Below are 17,063 nucleotides of genomic sequence, written 5' to 3' on the forward strand. Positions count from 1 at the left end.
CACGGAGCGCTGTTTACCTTCCCGCTGGTAAGCGGTCCCTATTTATCTACTTGCACCCGGGGGTGCTTTCGAACTGCTAGGTTGGCAGGCGCTGGGACCGAACGACGGGAGCGCACCCCGCCGCGGGGATTCGAACTGCCGACCATGCGATTGGCAAGTCCTAGGCGCTGCAGTTATACCCACAGCGCCAACAGCTGAGAGCTATTAGGAGACCCCTGATTCCCCTCATAGAGCTATGGTTCCCAGAGTTCTCTGAGAAGAGGGATTTTTTTGTTAAAACACTTGGAACTGTAGGTTTGGGAGAGGAGGATGGGTCTGTGAAGAAATCTCAGTAGCCTTCAAACAACACTTCCCATGATTCTTTGGGGGCCTTCATGACAGTGAAATGTATGGTGCAGTTGTGACTTCTGCCTCTTCACACACTTTCTCCCAATGAGTCCAGACTATAACAAAAGATTCCTGAAGGGCTGGGAGCACAGAGAGTTCCCTTCCTTTACTCTGCCTCTTTAGCTATAGAAACTAGATCTCCCTCCATCACCACCCTTGGGTATCTTGGAAATTTTAAATTAAATGTATATGGCTGCCCATCAATAAGTATTCCCTGGGCAGTTTTCCAACAAACGAGTATTTAAAAAGACACCCGCAGGTAATTAAAATCAAGCAGTAAAAATACATGGGGCAAAGTAATCATATACCACTTAATTGCCAAAGTGGTTTACAAGTATGAAGCCTGTTGCAAAATAAATAAACAGTTGTGTCAAAATACTAAAATAAGCACTCACAATTAAAATGTTCAATAAGATAAGCCAATTAAAACATCTCCCTTATTGCAGATGGGGGCAGGCTGTGGTTGAGAGCCAGTGACTGGTGAGTTTGTGGCAGAGGCGAGATTTGAACCTGGGGCTTACTGACTCAAAGCTTCGTTATAGTCACTATGCCTGCCCCCATGGTCATAACATGAGGGTGGAAAATGATTAATAGGAAGCCGAGAACTGTAGTTCTCCATTGGCTTTGCACACCAGTGCAGATCTCCAGGGGTATATAGTGTTGTGCTGCAATTTATGTGGGCCTTGGGTGGAGAGCAGCGCCAGCTAATACAGATGTTAACCCACAGTGTGGAATAAGTTAACAGCTTCTCCTTTCCCCCTTATGCCCAGAGGAGTTGGGATTATCATTATTTTTGAGTACGTGAAAGGATTTTATGCACCAGAATGCTGTTCACGTAGCAAGCTTAACACGGTTAAAGTGCTTACAATTTGTAGGCACTACATGGGAAAACGCAGTCTCTGCCTCGGGCTTTCAAACTTTAAAAAAGCCGAGACTTCCAAGGGAATAGGAATGGAGGGGGGAAACGGAGAGCTTTCAGCAATGTCCCAAAATGTTCAAGAACAGTTAGCGACAAGTAAGCTGAATTATAAAAAGCTAGCACAACATTGTCCACACCAGAGTTTCCCAAACTTGGGTCTCCAACTATTGTCGGACTACAACTCCCATCATCCCTAGCTAGCAGTACCAGCGGTCAGAGATAATGGGAGTTGTAGTCCAACAACAGCTGGAGACCCAAGTTTGGGGAATACTGGTCTGAACCCACCACACGCAGCAGCTCTCCATGGTTTCAGGCCGTGGGTCTTTTCCAGACTTGCCTGGGGATTGAACTTGGGACGTTCTGCAAGCAAGGCAGAGGCTCGACCGCTAAGCTGAAGCTCTTCCCCATTACTGTCAAGGGCAACTCACTCCCCTGCTGATCTTCAATTGGCAGGTCAGGAGCCACAGCTGGTACCATATTTATATCTCACTTTTTTATTACAAGGGGCTTGCGGTGCCGTACGTGGTTCTATCCTCCTTCCCATTTTATCCTCTCAACAACCCTGTGAGGTAGGCAAGGGATCTCTCCCATTGCTCCACAGACACCACATAGGGATAGCCAACGTAGCGTCTTCCAGATGTTGCTGGACTTCATCTCCCATTCTCCCTGACTATGGACCACTCTAGCTTGGGGCTGTTGGGAGTTGAAGTCTGCAACATATTGGCAAACACTCCTGTGGCATCACAGGGCGATTTCTTGGGCAGACGAGCCCTAAGATAAAGCATAGGCAGAGCTTGCCTTCCATCTCCTCAAACACAGTTCTTTTTAACAGCGCCAGTTCATATATTCATGCGGGAGTAATAGTGGGGGGAAGAGAAATTGGATTCAGTTCGCACTGAAAGGCAGATCTACTTTATTCGCGCTTTCCAAAACAATATGTGAACGGAAGCTCAGCCGTCCTTTGAGATTCGCATTTCTCCAGATTTTGCAATGTGGCTCTCCAGCCATGTATTCTGTACAAAACTACACAAACTGCAGAAAAATTTGCATTAAAATGCACAATAACAAAATGAATTTTACTGGGGGAAATTGCAGGCAAAAAAGTGTATGTTGGAGAAATTAGCACTAAAATTCTTATTTATTTTCGTGAGGACTTGCGGTGGAGGGAGGATCGTACACTGATATGGAAATGTGGCAAACTGATCTTAAGTTCGGAAAAATCTGCAACTTGAAGAAACTGAATTGACAGACACCCATCTCTAGTCAGTATTCAAGTGCATAAAGAGCTAAGGGGTGCATATCTTCCTGCCTGAAAGTCCCATTGAGAATGTCCCATTGTAGGTGGTTTGTTTGTTTGCTTTTGTCTAATTTATCTCCCTTATATAAAACGTGTGTGTGTGTGTGTGTATGCATGCGCACACCGTATTTTTTGCTCCATAAGATGCACTTTTTCCCTCCTAAAAAGTAAGGGGAAATGTCTGTGTGTCTTATGGAGCGAATGTGTGGTCGGTCGCTGGCTCCCTTTCCGGCCCTGGCCCCTATAAAAACAGAATTCTTCCCCTTTGCAAAGTAAGCTCAACAACTGAGCTGATCCTCAAAAAAGGGGCTTTCCCCCTTTGCAAAAGAAGCTGCACAACTGTGAGCTGATCCCCCCCCAAAACAGGGCTTTCCCCCTTTTCTCCTCTAAAAACTAAGTGCGTCCTATGGTCAGGTGCATCTTATGGTGCGAAAAATAAGATATCTCTCTCTCTCTTTCTCTCTCTCTCTATGTAGAAAGAAAGAAAGAGAGTACTGTGATTCAAGGTTGAACCATGCTTAACTTTCTGAACACAGGAAGATTAATTCATTTACTGTTTGGACACACCCATTCATTCGGAGTTCCTTGCTTTGGCATTGCAGCTTTGTGGTTAAGGAATTGGGAATATTTTCTTTTCTTTTTTTACTTCGTAGGCTTACTATTTCCTCACTTGGTATAATTTTAAAGATCCGAACTTCAATCAATCTTTTGATGGGCTTCCCCCGCCCTTCCTCTCCATCTGCCTGGCCAGGGTGAAATATTTTGGTGGTTTCTGTAAAGGAAGCTTGATAAAGGAATCCTCAGTGAGAATAAGATCCTTTCTGGACTGCCCCTGAAACAGGAGCCACAGTGCAGGAATTGTTCTCTGTAGATTGTATCAGACTTCAGCTCCCTTGGTTTTGCCAGAAGTAAATATTCCTGCGGAGGGCAGACACTTGGTGTGCCTGAAAGCCAACCCTTGTCAAGATGAAATAACTGGTTTCCTCTTCTGCGGTCCTGTTACAAATTATTCAGAGGAGATCTCCCTTGTCCTGAGTTCTTCTGCAAGCAATTATAAAGTGAAATTTGAACAATACCTTATACATCAAAGGTTGCTTATTTTGGCAAGATGCACATATGAAGATTAACCATTTTAACCATGGTTGTCCCCCGCCCCGGTTGAGCAAGAGCAAGTCTCCCATTTTTGAATGCTTAAACCATGGTTAGGATGGCCAACCAGCATGTGAAATCACACTTTGTGGACAAGTCTGTTTAAACATGATTAAACACTACGTGGGCGCTGAACATACCATGGTTAAGACAGGATGGTAACAAAAATAATTTAAGTTTTTCACTTTTGAATGCAGCATTTTGCAGGTACAAGAGTAGTAGCATTAAGGACATCGGAAATTAGTTCACACTTAATTATAAAAGCATCACATATCTTAGATAAAAAATTAGAAATTTGCTTCAAATGGTTTTTTTTTCTTGGCAGGGGAGCCTTGTCTCTGCTTATGTGCTGTAACTTCAACCAGTACTGAATCAAAACAGTGGCCCGCTTGGCACATAATGCCAATCTATAGCACTTTGTGTCTTCTCTGTTTCTGAAAAAAAAGCAGCACAGAAAAAGCCAATGGATTTGGTGTTGGCAACAGGATCCTGATCTTTCAGAATAACTGAAAGCCAAGCTTCTAGTCTTTCTGATTGCAAGTACGGGCTTTAGAGAACTTTTCTCAACTGTGACAGGAGGTGCGTTCACCCCTACAAGTGATCTCAAAAGACCAATGTGGAATACAGGAAAAGGAAACAATGCTGCTTTGGCGGTGTGTGTGTGTCCCGCTAAGTCTTTCAGCCTTTCATTGTTGAGGACCCTGACGATAATGGGGAGACAGCCCTGTATGTCCTTTTTGCTGGCCTGGCCTGTCACCCAACCTTGCTTGAAGCTCTTTGAGGATGGGGGGCTGCGGTCCAGCATGATGGCTAAAAGAAGGGAGACGCCAGCCTTGGCCCAGTGTGCAGGCTTAGGCTGATGGGATATGTAGCGCAAAACATCTGGAGGATGCTAGGTTGGCGAAGGCTTGTATACAGTAGGTCTACTGTCTTGCTGGAGGGTGTCGGCCCCGTTCTATACAGCCTTGTGTGTGTGCTTTGGCTCAGATCCCACCCATTCCTTCCTGTATGAAAAGCTTGGGCTCTTGACAGAAACAGTATCCTTGCTCCCCCCTCCCCACCTTGTGCCCAGCCAAATCCATATGGCGAAACCCTTGATTTAGGAGGGGCAATACGTGCTATTACATACAGGGCTCCTGTTCTCAATTGCACCTCTTGTTTTTCTTTCTGGTTTGGGTTTCTCCCGCCAACTTCCTCTCTGCGATGCACACTTTTCTCGGTTCATTTTAACTGGCGCCCGTGCGGGGATCTGAAATCCCTTCTTCGTTGCTTCAGTACAGAACAATATCAATAATGGAAACATTTCACCTACAGGCAAGGAATGTGCTTCCTGGCACCCTATGCATAACCTTCTGTCTAAGGAATGTGTGTGTATGTGTGTCCCGGGCTGCCTAACACACACACAGAGAGTGTGTGTCTCTGTATTACACAGTCTATAAATGCTAAGCTCGTGAAGTCGCTCCATATGCTGCTGGACTCCATTTTCAGCAGTCATGACCCATGGTCAGGGATGACTGAGGTCATAGTCCAGCCACATCTGGAGGGCCACAGGTTCTCCAACTCCATGCTAAGCTTATAGCTCTGTGTGCTTAGGTGCACTCTTCTGGGGTTTGCTTCTTCCGGAGCTGACCCATGGCTTTGCAGACTGGTCCCCATCCTAGTCCTTAGAAATCCATACTTTCGCCATGAAGAGCTTAAGGTGATGTTGGCTGATGATTTTATTCCAGAAGAGGATAACTTGTTGCCCCCTACAAAGCTGGAGGTGTGTGCGGCTGGGTTTATGAGACTTCGCCCCATCATAAGCATACATGGCATTGTAGCGTTAATGTTATAGCTCACTCCCAAGTTTGATAGAAGTTAAAACAACCCTTTTGAACGGCACAATAAACTTTACCTGCACAGATACTTCCCTGGAAAGAAACTTCCTTTTTTGGTGTTATACCACCTTTCCTCCAAGGACTTCCAGGGTGGAATCCATGCTTCTCCCCTTCCACATTTTATCCTCTTAAACAGCCTGGGGAAGTAGGTTAGGCTGAGAGACAGCCTAAAGTCACCCAATTAGCTTCCTGAGTAGGGGATTGGATCCTGGCTTCCCAGGCCCTAGTCTAGCACTCAGACAACTACTACACCACACTGGATTAAACACCAAGGCAAAGCTTCAGTGTAACAAACAGATTGATTGCTATCTAAAAGTTGTTTTTTTTAAAAAAGAATCATTATCCGTATACTCAGTCTGACCCAACAGATAATTGGCTAAGTTTTAACTTGGATAGAGAATCTGCCTTTGCTCCCTTTATAATCCGCCATTGCTGTGATTGGATAGGGTCTCTGGAGGGGATTTTTTAATGATTGATTGATTGGCTATAATTGCAATAGAACGGAAACGTGCTCCTGGCAAAATGCAGGGTTGCATATTAACAGACGTTTAATCCCGCAGTTAGCTTGGTTAACAACAGGAAAGCAGAAAGAGCTTCTGAGCTGGGGTAGCAAACCTTGACAACCTGAGCTGTTGGTGATTTGGCACCTTACCTGTGGGTTGTGGCTCCTTCCAGGGAACACCTCCGGGGACTGTAACGTTTTGCATTATTAGCATTGTAGAGCTTAGTTTTGGGGAAGGGCCATAGCTTAGTGCTTAGGCCATCTGCTCTGCATGCAAAATAGTGAGACTCCCCCTTGATGTCTTAGAAAATGTTGAATGGGGCTAATGCACAGCAACAGATAAAGCGGGCTGATGTGTCGATGATAAATCCACTTCAAAGGTGCTTTGTGTCAGCAGCATGTTGCTGCACACAGCTGCAATAAAACAGCATTCTGGATGGAGTTCAGGGTTCCCTGCGTGCAATACGTCTGTGGCATGTACCTTCCCACACCCCGAAAGTAATGGGAGGATCCTTCTGCATCACGGAAGGAACAAAATCATGTTGCTTCCCCCCCCCCATGCCGTTGCGCTAGTTCAGAGACAGCCAGTGTGGTGCTCTTTGGGTGTTACTGCACCCCAGTTACCTCCTGTTCCCATCAGCCCCAGTCAGCACGGCCAGTGGTCAGGGGAGCTGTGGTCCAGCTGCACCCACAGGGCACCCCAATGGCTACCATCTGCCAAGGCTATAATAAAAAGTAGGTTGTGGGATATTGAATGCCAAGAACTAACAGCAGCAGCAGAGAAAACATGTTCCCCTCTTTATTTTCAACTTTCTTGGGCACATGAAACTAACCACAATTACCTTGAATTTCTGCTTAACCCTCAAGAAAGAAGGGCATTTTTGCCGGCCAGGTTTAATTCAAATCCATCAAACCTCCTTTGGGGAAGGTTCTCAGGCAGGGTGGAAGGAGAAAGAACTTGCCCATGTGAAGACCACCTGGTGGAAGCCCTGACACATAGGGTTCTTAATTGTAAACTATATGCTGATCTCCGCCAGCAATTTCTAGATCAACTCCGCATCCCCAAATGGAAACCAGAGTTGGAGGTCATACAGTTTCTATTACTGGGGAATGATCAGGAGCTCACCAAGTTAGTGGCTAAATATCTCTATTTGGTTTTTTGTCGTCGAAATACACTGCAGACTTCTGATCTCCCTGGAGACCTAGAGATGTGACGATAGACTGCTCTGCCTCCTTTCTTTTACCAAATGTTTTGTGTCACTGGGGAAGTGGTAATTCTGTATTGATTTGTATTGGAATTTTGTATGTGATGCCAATAAAAGGTTTGATGATGTTGATGATGACCTCCCGTTCCCATTAACCCCAGTCAGCACGACCAGTGGTCAGGGGTGAATGGGAGCTGTGGTCCAGCAGCACCCACAGGGCACCCCATGGGCTAGACCTACAATTAACCACAATGGTTTCCTCCACTTTTGGAGGCAGTACGCCTCTGAATGCCAGTACTGGAGGACGTCCGTTGCTGTTGCACTTGAGTCCTGCATTCAGGCTTCCCGAGGGCACCTGGTTGTCCACGGTGAGAATGAGATTCAGGACTAGATGGGCCTCCTTTGGCCTGATCCAGCAGGGCTCTTTATAGGTTTATGAGAGAGGCGATACTGGCTTGGGGAGCCTGGCTGCCTTGCTTCCTGACTTGGGACAGCTGGCAGCTTGGGAAATTTAGGAAGAGGGGCTTCGGCATCATATCTGCCTAATGGTAGAGCCGGCCCCACCTGCCTAATAAGGGGCTTCTGAGGGTGCTCTTGCCTGCCTGTTGCTTATAGTGTGCCTTTTTGCTTCCCCGTGGTGCTTGCTGTCTTAGGCCATCGATGCCAGGGAAGAGAATTATCCTCCTAAGAGAAAACGGCTGTTTAGTATGAAGCCCGTATAAGCTTCACGATATCCGATTATGGGTTGCGCTGTGCCATATGGGTGCCATTTAGTGTACCTGCAAGATATTAAGCTTTTTAGTTGGCCTGCTCTTTGAGCGCCTAAGTGCATTATATCAATAAAATCTCGTTTAAAATCTGGCACAGAATGGCTTGAATCGGGGTTTTTCCTTGCTTCTCTGCACATGGTTTTCATTAGGTAGAACATGCATTTGATGGAGCAGACAAAGGGATCTGTGTTTCCTGTCTCTTGTCCTTTCCTTCTGATATTTGGGGAGAGTAAATGGGACACCTGACTAAGTTTGAGGGCCCAGCTCATAGGGCAACTTCAGAACTTCATGAGATGAAAGTTCACCAAGAGAAATGCCGAGGTGGTGAACACCACCGTAAGCAATTTCTCCCTTTCCTAAAAAAACCCACATCAGTTGCAAATTAACGTGGCAGTGTGTTCCTCTGTAGTGGCCTTTTCTCAAAACTTCTGATCTGCTTCCTGTTTGTTGTGTGTTGAAAGCAAAACTTTCCGCAGAGGAATGCAAGAACGGCAGAAGTCTGCATGCATCTTTTTACTTTTCCATGCTGCTGATGGGCTCAGGGGTTGATGTTACCTGTAGATGCTGTAATTTCCACATGCCCTGAATGGTGCAGAAAGGAAGTGGTGACTGATTGCTTTTGTGAGGGTTGAATGAGTCACTGCGTGTGAGTGCATTGGTGGGAGACTTTCACTCCCCAAACAACTAAAAAACATTTGGGGGTGGCAGCAGCAGCAGCAGCAGGGGTGGGTGGAAGCTGATGCTATTAATCTAGACTAGAGGTGGGGAACTTCAAATGTGGCCCTCCAGATCTCTGTCTGCTTCTCAGGACTCTTCCCAGGCCACACAGCCCTCACTGGTCTTGCTTCACATCTTCCTTGAGTGTTTTTGCCTGGCTGGAAATGGGCCCTTGAACTTGGACAATCCCTGGTTGCTTAGATGGAAGATGCTCTGCCCAAGTTGGCTTCTGCTCCAGCACTGGCATGTGGCCCTGGGGAGATGCCCAGAAAATACTATGTGGCCCTCTGTCTGGAAAAGAGTCCCCATCCCTGATAAAGGCCATCTCCAAGATTTTTTTTTTAGTAAAAGCCACATAATCCAACACAAGCCCTAGTCAGAGCAGACCGACTGAAGTTAATGAACCTGACTAACATAAGCCTCTTAATTTCAGTCGGTCTATGAGTAGGATGCTTAACCTGACTTCTGCACTAGATTAGATTATTTCTAAACTCATTTATTCAAAGTATTTTTATATTGGGTGGGGAAAGGTTCTCAGAGCAGCTTGCAGATGTATCGGCAATAAAGATAGCTCCTGACCTTAGATATACAGTCAAAGGGTTGCATCCAGATAAGTTCTACTTGGAGTAAACCCATTGAAACGAAAAGACCTAGGTTAGTCACACCCATTAATTTCATTGTGTCTACACTAGGTATGGCTAATGTTGGACAGAACCCAAGGACCACAATACACAAGGAAAAGTGATTGGGAGGGGAAAGGGGGGGGGGAGCAAAAGCAAATGCTGGTTCTTGTTCCTAGTTGTGGAATTCCCAGAATGCAAACTATTAAAAGGCAGGAGGAGTTCAAATTTGCTGGTCTCTCAGCTGAGAATCCCTGCTGCCTCATCTCTCCCTCTGATATTGCTTGATTCTGAACAGCCCCTTTCTGCCTCCCGGTTACGTTGCCAGAACCCCGGCGCCTGCTAACCTGATTTCCGCCACTTCTCACTAATTGCTACGTGGTTACAAAAATTTTCTATTACAGGCATTGTTTTGTCGAGCTTCTAAATGTAGAATCCTCTTAATTGGGACACCATGTCAGGCTGCGTATTGTCCCCAGAAAACACAGCTGGTACCAAATATAAAAGGCCTTTTCAAGGGACATGATTATTGCAACAGCTTACTAAAAATAAGTCCCCTCGTTTCAAAATTTCTAGCAGGTGAAATGTTCAAAACACCTTGCATGAATTATTTCGGTGATGTTTACAGCTTAAAGTGGTACGATGCTGCTTTAAATGCATAGTTCGACCGGAATGCACCTTAACCCTGTTAGATTCTGTTCCGCTCTCTCTTGACAGCCCTCCAGGAAAGTATTGTCTAAAGCAGGCATAGGCAAACTCCGGCCCTCCAGTTGTTTGGGACTACAGTTCCCATCATCCCTGACCACTGGTCCTGTTAGCTAGGGATGATGGGAATTGTAGTCCCAAACATCTGGAGGGCCGGAGTTTGCCTATGCCTGGTCTAAAGCCCAAGCTTAGGGTCTAGTCTAGCTGTGTAAACCTGGGTCATTGATTTGCTTTCGGGTTTTGTCCACCTGCAGGTGAAAGACCTGACCAAGTTCTTGGACCCCGCCGGGCTTGGAGTAATCAGCTTTGAAGACTTCTATCGAGGAATCTCAGCTATCAGGAACGGAGGTTGGTTTTTATTCTTATGCCCTGAGATTGGGAGGAAGGCATTCCAAGCACTTCCTGAACCTTCCCAGCATTGAGGCATTTCCTGACGTTGTTGATGTACCCCCTCCCCTCCCACAGGGTCTTTCATGCCTCTTCCTTGAAATGTCAGTGTCCTCCTTTGAAAGAAATGAGAGATGGGTGTGTGTGGTCATTTAGGCCACACTGCAATGCACTCTACATGGGGCTACCTTTGAAGGTGACCCAGAAACTATAACTAATCCAGAGTGCGGCAGCTAGACTGGTGACTGGGAGTGGCCACTGAGACCATATAACACTGGTCCTGAAAGATCTTCATTGGCTGCCAGTACGTTTCCGAGCACAATTCAAAGTGTTGGTGTTGACCTTTAAAGCCCTAAATGGCCTCAGCCCAGTGTACCTGAAGGAGCGTCTCCACCCCCATCGTTCAGCCCAGACACTGAAGTCCAGCACCAAGGGCCTTCTGGCGGTTCCCTCACTGCGAGAAGCAAAGCTACAGGGAACCAGGCAGAGGGCCAGGCAGAGTGGAACGCCCTCCCATCAGATGTCAAAGACATAAACAACTATCTGACATTTAGAAGACATCTGAAGGCAGCCCTGTTCAGGGAAGTTTTAATGTGTGACATTTTAGTGTATTTTTCATCTTTGTTGGAAGCTGCCCAAAGTGGCTGGGGAAGCCTAGCCAGATGGGTGGGGTACAAATAATAAATTATTATTATTATTATTATTATTATTATTATTATTTATTACTTACTAGGGAGTAACACAGGGAGTAGGGAGGGAAGGCACTGTGCATCACTAAATTATGGCATCCGCTCCCACAAGAAGCAGTGGTGGCCGCCAATTTGGATGGCTAATCATCTCTGGTTAAAAGATGGGTTTGGACAGCAGTACTGAGAAAGGACTGTATCTGTCACTGAAGGGCTGCTGCCAGTCAGAGTAGACAGTAAAGGATTAGATGAACTGACTCTGGCCAGTGCTGTGTCACATGCGCCAACTTCCACTCTGTTTCTGAGTGTTGACTTGACTACTTTTTGTCTCAAGGTAGTTCCAGGTTCATGGCTCTTGCATTAATATACAAAGCCCTCAAGCACTGTTAGCAGCTCCCCTGCGTCTCAGAAGCCTGACTGGCCTCAACGAGAAGTTGGGACATTTCGTGTTGCTGCTCTCATGCTTTAAGAACGTAAAAGGAGCCTGCTGGATCAGGCCAGTGGTCCATCTAGACCAGCATCCTGTTCTCACAGTGGCCAAGCAGATCCCTGTGCAGTACACCCGCAAGCAGTGCCTGAGAACAAGGGCGCTCTCCCTTCCAGCAACTGGGATTCAGAGGTATACTGCCTCTGATTGTGAAGGCGCAGAGCACAGCCTCCATTATGACTAGTAGCCATTCATAGCCTTATCCTGCACAAATCCTCTTTTAAAGCCATCCGAGTTGGTGGTCATCACTGCCTCCCATGGGATCAAGTGCCAGAGTTTTAACTATTAACTTATATGAAGAAGTCCTGAATTATCTAACGTTCAGCTTCACTGAATTTCCATGAGTTCTACTGTTATGAGGGATCAAATCTTTTCTCTGTCCACTCCCTTCATTCATGCCGTGTATAATTTCATAAGCTTCTAGCATGTCACCTCTTACTTCCTTTTTTCCTCCTCCAAGCTAGAAAGTCCCAAATGTTGCAACCTTCCCTCACGAGGGAATCTCTCCAACCCTTTGGTCATTTTGGTAGGCCTGTTCTGAACCTTTCCCAACTCTACAATATCCTTTTTAAGGTGAATACTCTTTTCAGCAAGCATCTTTGCTGTTGACTTTTAGACATTACTTGAAGACCTTTTCATGCTGCGAGGCCTGTGCAGATGCTTAAACTTCTTTGATTAATCCATTTTAATGACTATTTTGTATTGTTCTCAGCGGCATTTTATGTTCTGTCAAACTTAAGTGTCTTACATGGCCTTGATATTTGAGTTGGCTTTCTGTAAAGTATTAAAAGTTAAATGCTCCCTTGCAATGCGTAGAGCGTCCAGAGGTTGCCGTTTTGGAAAGCACCACTCTGTCCTCTTTGTATCTGTGGCCGGGAGGACTGAAAATTCTGTTCTGTGCTACAGAACCACGGGCACATCAGAAGAAACACTAACTTCGGAATCTTCCAAAATTGACATCGGAACAACCTCTGCTCAGTTCCAAACGCTTTAGGGGCAATTGTCCCAGGATAAAGCTACAAATGTATGTTTAAAAGATACAGCTTGGGAGGGGACAATGGAAGTGCTGTGCTCTCTAGAACAGCTTTCTCGGAGACATGGCTTCAGGTTTCTTTCCATAATTCATTGCTTGCAGTATCATGGTGTTGCGCTAATTAGATAGAAGTAACAGCTAACAAAGCCCTTTAATTCAGGGCTCCCTTAACTGTAAGTCTTTGGAGTTGAATATTTTTGGGCTTTCTTATAGTGACTGAATTTGAAGTATCCATCAAACCCTGTTCTTTCTTTCTTCCTGTGGACAACTAGGGACATTAAAAGATTCCAGAGCCTCTTGGTTTGAGAATAGTGGTAGTTTCTCCTAAGGTGTTGGTACTGGGACAGCAGGTGACGGTGGCACCTCATCTGGAGTAATGTGCTGAACATATGCCATATACTGATTCTCAGAGTACAGTGGTACCTCTGGATGCGAACGTGATCCGTTCCGGAACCCCGTTCGCATCCTGAAGCAAACTCAACCTGTGTCTGCGGGCATGCGCGGGTCACGATTCGCCGCTTCTGCGCATGCGCGTAATGTCATTTTGAGCGTCTGCACATGCGCAAGCGGCAAAACCCAGAAGTAACGCATTCTGTTACTTCCGGGTTGCCGCGGAGCACAACCTGAAAACGCTCAACCTGAAGCACCTTTAACCTGAGGAATGACTGTATTGGTCTATCAGGCTCAGAATTGTCCACACTGTGTGGCAGTGGCTCTCCAGCGTATCAGACAGGTACAGATACCAGTGATTGAATGTGGGCCTTCTGCATGCAAGACAGATAGATGCTCTAGGACTGAGGATTCAAGCACAAGAGCACCATCCCCTTCTGTGGTTTCCAGCAACTGGTATTCAGAAGCATTCGCCTTCCACTGCGGCAGCTGAGCATAGCCATGAAACCGAAACAGGGGAGAAGCCCAGTTCTTGGCAATTTGGCAGCCTTGAGGCGTGATGTGTTTCCTATGCCTACCCTGCAGAAAGCCGTTGTTGGCTTCCTCCCGGCAGCAATTCTTAAAGCTTCCACTGGTGAAGCAAGCAGGTTTTGCTGACTAATGTCACACCCGAAAGTACACGATGCAGTTGGCAACAAACAAAATATCTTTTTTTATACCTAGCCTTTCTTGCTTAGTCTGCTGACACAAATGCTAACTTTCTTCCCACCCCCTTGTGATATATCTGCATTGCAGTTCACTTTTTCTCAGCTGAAGGGAAATTGGAAGTTGTTCGGTCACATGGATGGGTAGGGCGGGGGGAAACTCCCTACCTGGAATTAATTTTGTTTTGTTTTTACAATAGTATCAGATCCAGATTGTTTAAGACTCTAAGCTATAAGCAAAAGTTGTCCTTGGCTCAAATGCTGCTTCTGTGAACATGCTAATAAGTGGAAAGCTAGTGTAAAGGTAAAGGACCCCTGGATGGTTAAGTCCAGTCAAAGGCGACTATGGGGTTGTGACGCTCATCTTACCCCTTTTCAAACACCCTCGCTTGTGGAGTGTTCCCTCAGCCTCCTCTCCTCTTCCCTCTCCTTAGGACAGCCTCTCTGGGCAGCCACTGCTGCTGCCCCTGGTCTCTGAGCTGCCCCCCCAATCCCAAGGAGAGGCGCTTCCTCACAGTGCCCCACAGAGGCCTTGGAAGCACCCCTTGGGCAGCCCCAGAGGCACCATTTGCCTGGGGAGCATGTAGCCAGGGCTACTGATACAGCAAAGAGCTGTGCAAGCCTTTGGGAGGCAGAGAGGGCATCAAAGGCGGGAGGGAAAGAAAGAGGGACAGAGGCCATGTTGCCTGTGGCACCCCTGACCACCATTCAAGGCACCATGGCACACTGGTGGGAAACCACTGATTTAGTACCATCAGCAAACTTGACTACCTCACTGTTCACTCCTAATTCTGGACTGTTTATGAGCCAGTTAAAAAGCACAGATTCCAATACCAATCCTTTGGGAGGGGGGACAATGACTCTATTTTCTACTTCTCTCCATTCAAAGAACTGTCCATTTATTCCCACTCTTTGCTTCCTGCAACCTAACCAATTCCTGATCCACAAGAGGACTTGTGGTGTCCCCACACTGAGCCAGTGTGGTGTAGTGGTTAAGAGCGGTAGTCTCGTAATCTGGGGAACCGGGTTCGCGTCTCTGCTCCTCCACATGCAGCTGCTGGGTGACCTTGGGCCAGTCACACTTCTCTGAAGTCTCTCAGCCCCACTCACCTCACAGAGTGTTTGTTGTGGGGGAGGAAGGGAAAGGAGAATGTTAGCCGCTTTGAGACTCCTTAAAGGGAGTGAAAGGCGGGATATCAAATCCAAATTCCTCCTCCTCCTCCTCCTCTTCTTCTTCTCCTCCTCCTCCTCCTCCTCCTCCTCCTCCTCCTCCTCCTCCTCCTGTTATTTCTTGACTGCTAAACTTACTTGGGAGTCTCTGGTGAAGTCCATAAAGACAACCCTAAGACTAAGGAGGAAGAAGCTTGCAGGATAGACTCCTCCCGCATTTTCACCAGTGATCTGGCAGTCTTCATAGCCTCCACTTCCTCTACTAGCTTAGCAGCATTTGAGCAGATGATCCAATGCGTTGACCTACTTTTCCCGAGAGGAGAAGCAGCAAGGAAGTTTGTAACAGTGATGTCGGATTGCCTTTGCTACTGCAGACTCAAAATGGGGATGGCAGGAAGCTACCCAGATGTGGAGCATTGAGGTCATTGCGTTGACATCACAGCCTTGAGGCTCCAACCAAATGAAGGATTTGCAGGAAAATCTCTGGCCTTCTCGAAGCTTCTGCCTGTCTTCTTTTCCACTCTGTTCTTCTGCTGTATTCACTGGGCAGTTCTAGCACCAAGCCGTCAGCACAGGAAGAATGCTAGAAGAATGCTAGACTCAGTTATCCACTGTGGCATATCTTGATAACAATTTATCAGAATATCTAACATGCAGTGTTAGAAACTCAGATATATAATGTAATTGCCTAATGACACCTTAAACCCAGGTTATGATCCGCCACAATAGAACAACCCAGAATAAAACAAATTCAAGCTTCAAGCGAAATATTTCAGATTCTTCTCTAAAGGACATTTTGCTTTCACTCTGTTTATTTACCTACTTAATTTATAGTGCTGCCCGTAGCAGAAGTGTTCTAGGAAGCTAGTGTGGTGTAGTGGTTAGTGTGTTGGACCTAGGACCTGTGAGATCAGAGTTCAAATCCCCACTTAGTCATGAAGCTCATTGGGTGACCTTGGACGAGTCACAGTCTCTTAACCTACCTCACAGGGTCATTGCAGGGGTTTAACTGATGCAGAGGGTGAACCATGTACTCCTTGGAGAAAAAGGGGGGATATAAATGCAGTAAATAAGTTGTTCTGCTTATATGCTTAAGAAAGTTTGAGGAGCTAGCCAGATGGAGATGTCAGTCGCCAACCAGGCATCCAGAGATCTCCAAATGGTCACAATTGGACCCACACCAGTAGCAAAACGTGCCTGGCGCTTGGCTAATGTCTAACACTGGCCACATGCTGATCAGCAGAATAGCTGATGTATCTCTCCCCCCCGTACTGTAGGCTAGATTCTGCTTCCACACCCTCAGCCCATTCTATCCTTCGTCCACACTAGCAAAAGGCATGATCAGTTCAAGGACATGCTTTAGTATGGCACAAAAACTCAGGTGACCAAGCAGGGCCAGTGAGGGCCCTGGGGAGAGTCCTGAGGGCCAGATCAAGAGGTGGGGGCTGCATTTGGCCCCCAGGCCTGAGGCTTCCCACCCCTGATCTAAAGAATGGCAGTACAGTGGTACCTTGGGTTAAGAACTTAATTTGTTCCGGAGGTCCGTTCTTAACCTGAAAATGTTCTTAACCTGAGGTACCACTTTAGGTAATGGGGCCTCCCGCTGCCACCACGCAATTTCTGTTCTCATCCTGAAGCAAAGTTCTTAACCCGAGGTACTATTTCTGGGTTAGCGGAGTCTGTAACCTGAAGCGTCTGTAACCTGAAGTGTCTATAACCTGAGGTACCACTGTATGGAGCATGTTGCTTTGGGTGCTTTTTATTTAATTTTCCTTCAAAAAAGCTAGAAGCAGCCGGGTGACATTTTATTATTATTTTTTTCCATTTATTTATTTATAGCATTTGTACCCCGCTCCTCAGCGAAAGAAACTCCCAGAGCGGTTTACGTACAATCAAAACGAGACAGTCCCTACCCGTAGGGTAAAATCTAAAAGAACACAGTACACGAGGGACAAGGAGGGGAAGAGGAAAATCAAAACAGTTGTTCCTATAATGCCCAGCTGGCACAGCTGAGGGGGTGGAGGTGCCAGCAAAGCTGATGAAATGAGCCCTGCTTCC

At 46.4% G+C, this 17,063-nt stretch overlaps 1 protein-coding gene across 14 annotated transcripts in view; it reads left to right on the forward strand.

The window, feature by feature from the left end:
- Positions 1 to 17,063, forward strand: part of RAB11FIP3 (RAB11 family interacting protein 3) — an 87,971-nt gene that overhangs the window by 17,442 nt on the left and 53,466 nt on the right. For all 14 annotated transcript variants that reach the window (XM_083412426.1, XM_083412424.1, XM_083412435.1 and 11 more), the window contains one exon: positions 10,403 to 10,496. In XM_083412426.1, coding sequence (XP_083268552.1) covers positions 10,403 to 10,496 — 94 coding nt within the window. The remainder of the gene's footprint in view (positions 1 to 10,402; positions 10,497 to 17,063) is intronic.

Source organism: Podarcis tiliguerta, assembly GCF_965153285.1.
Source record: "Podarcis tiliguerta genome assembly, chromosome: 14".
Lineage (NCBI taxonomy): Eukaryota > Metazoa > Chordata > Lepidosauria > Squamata > Lacertidae > Podarcis > Podarcis tiliguerta.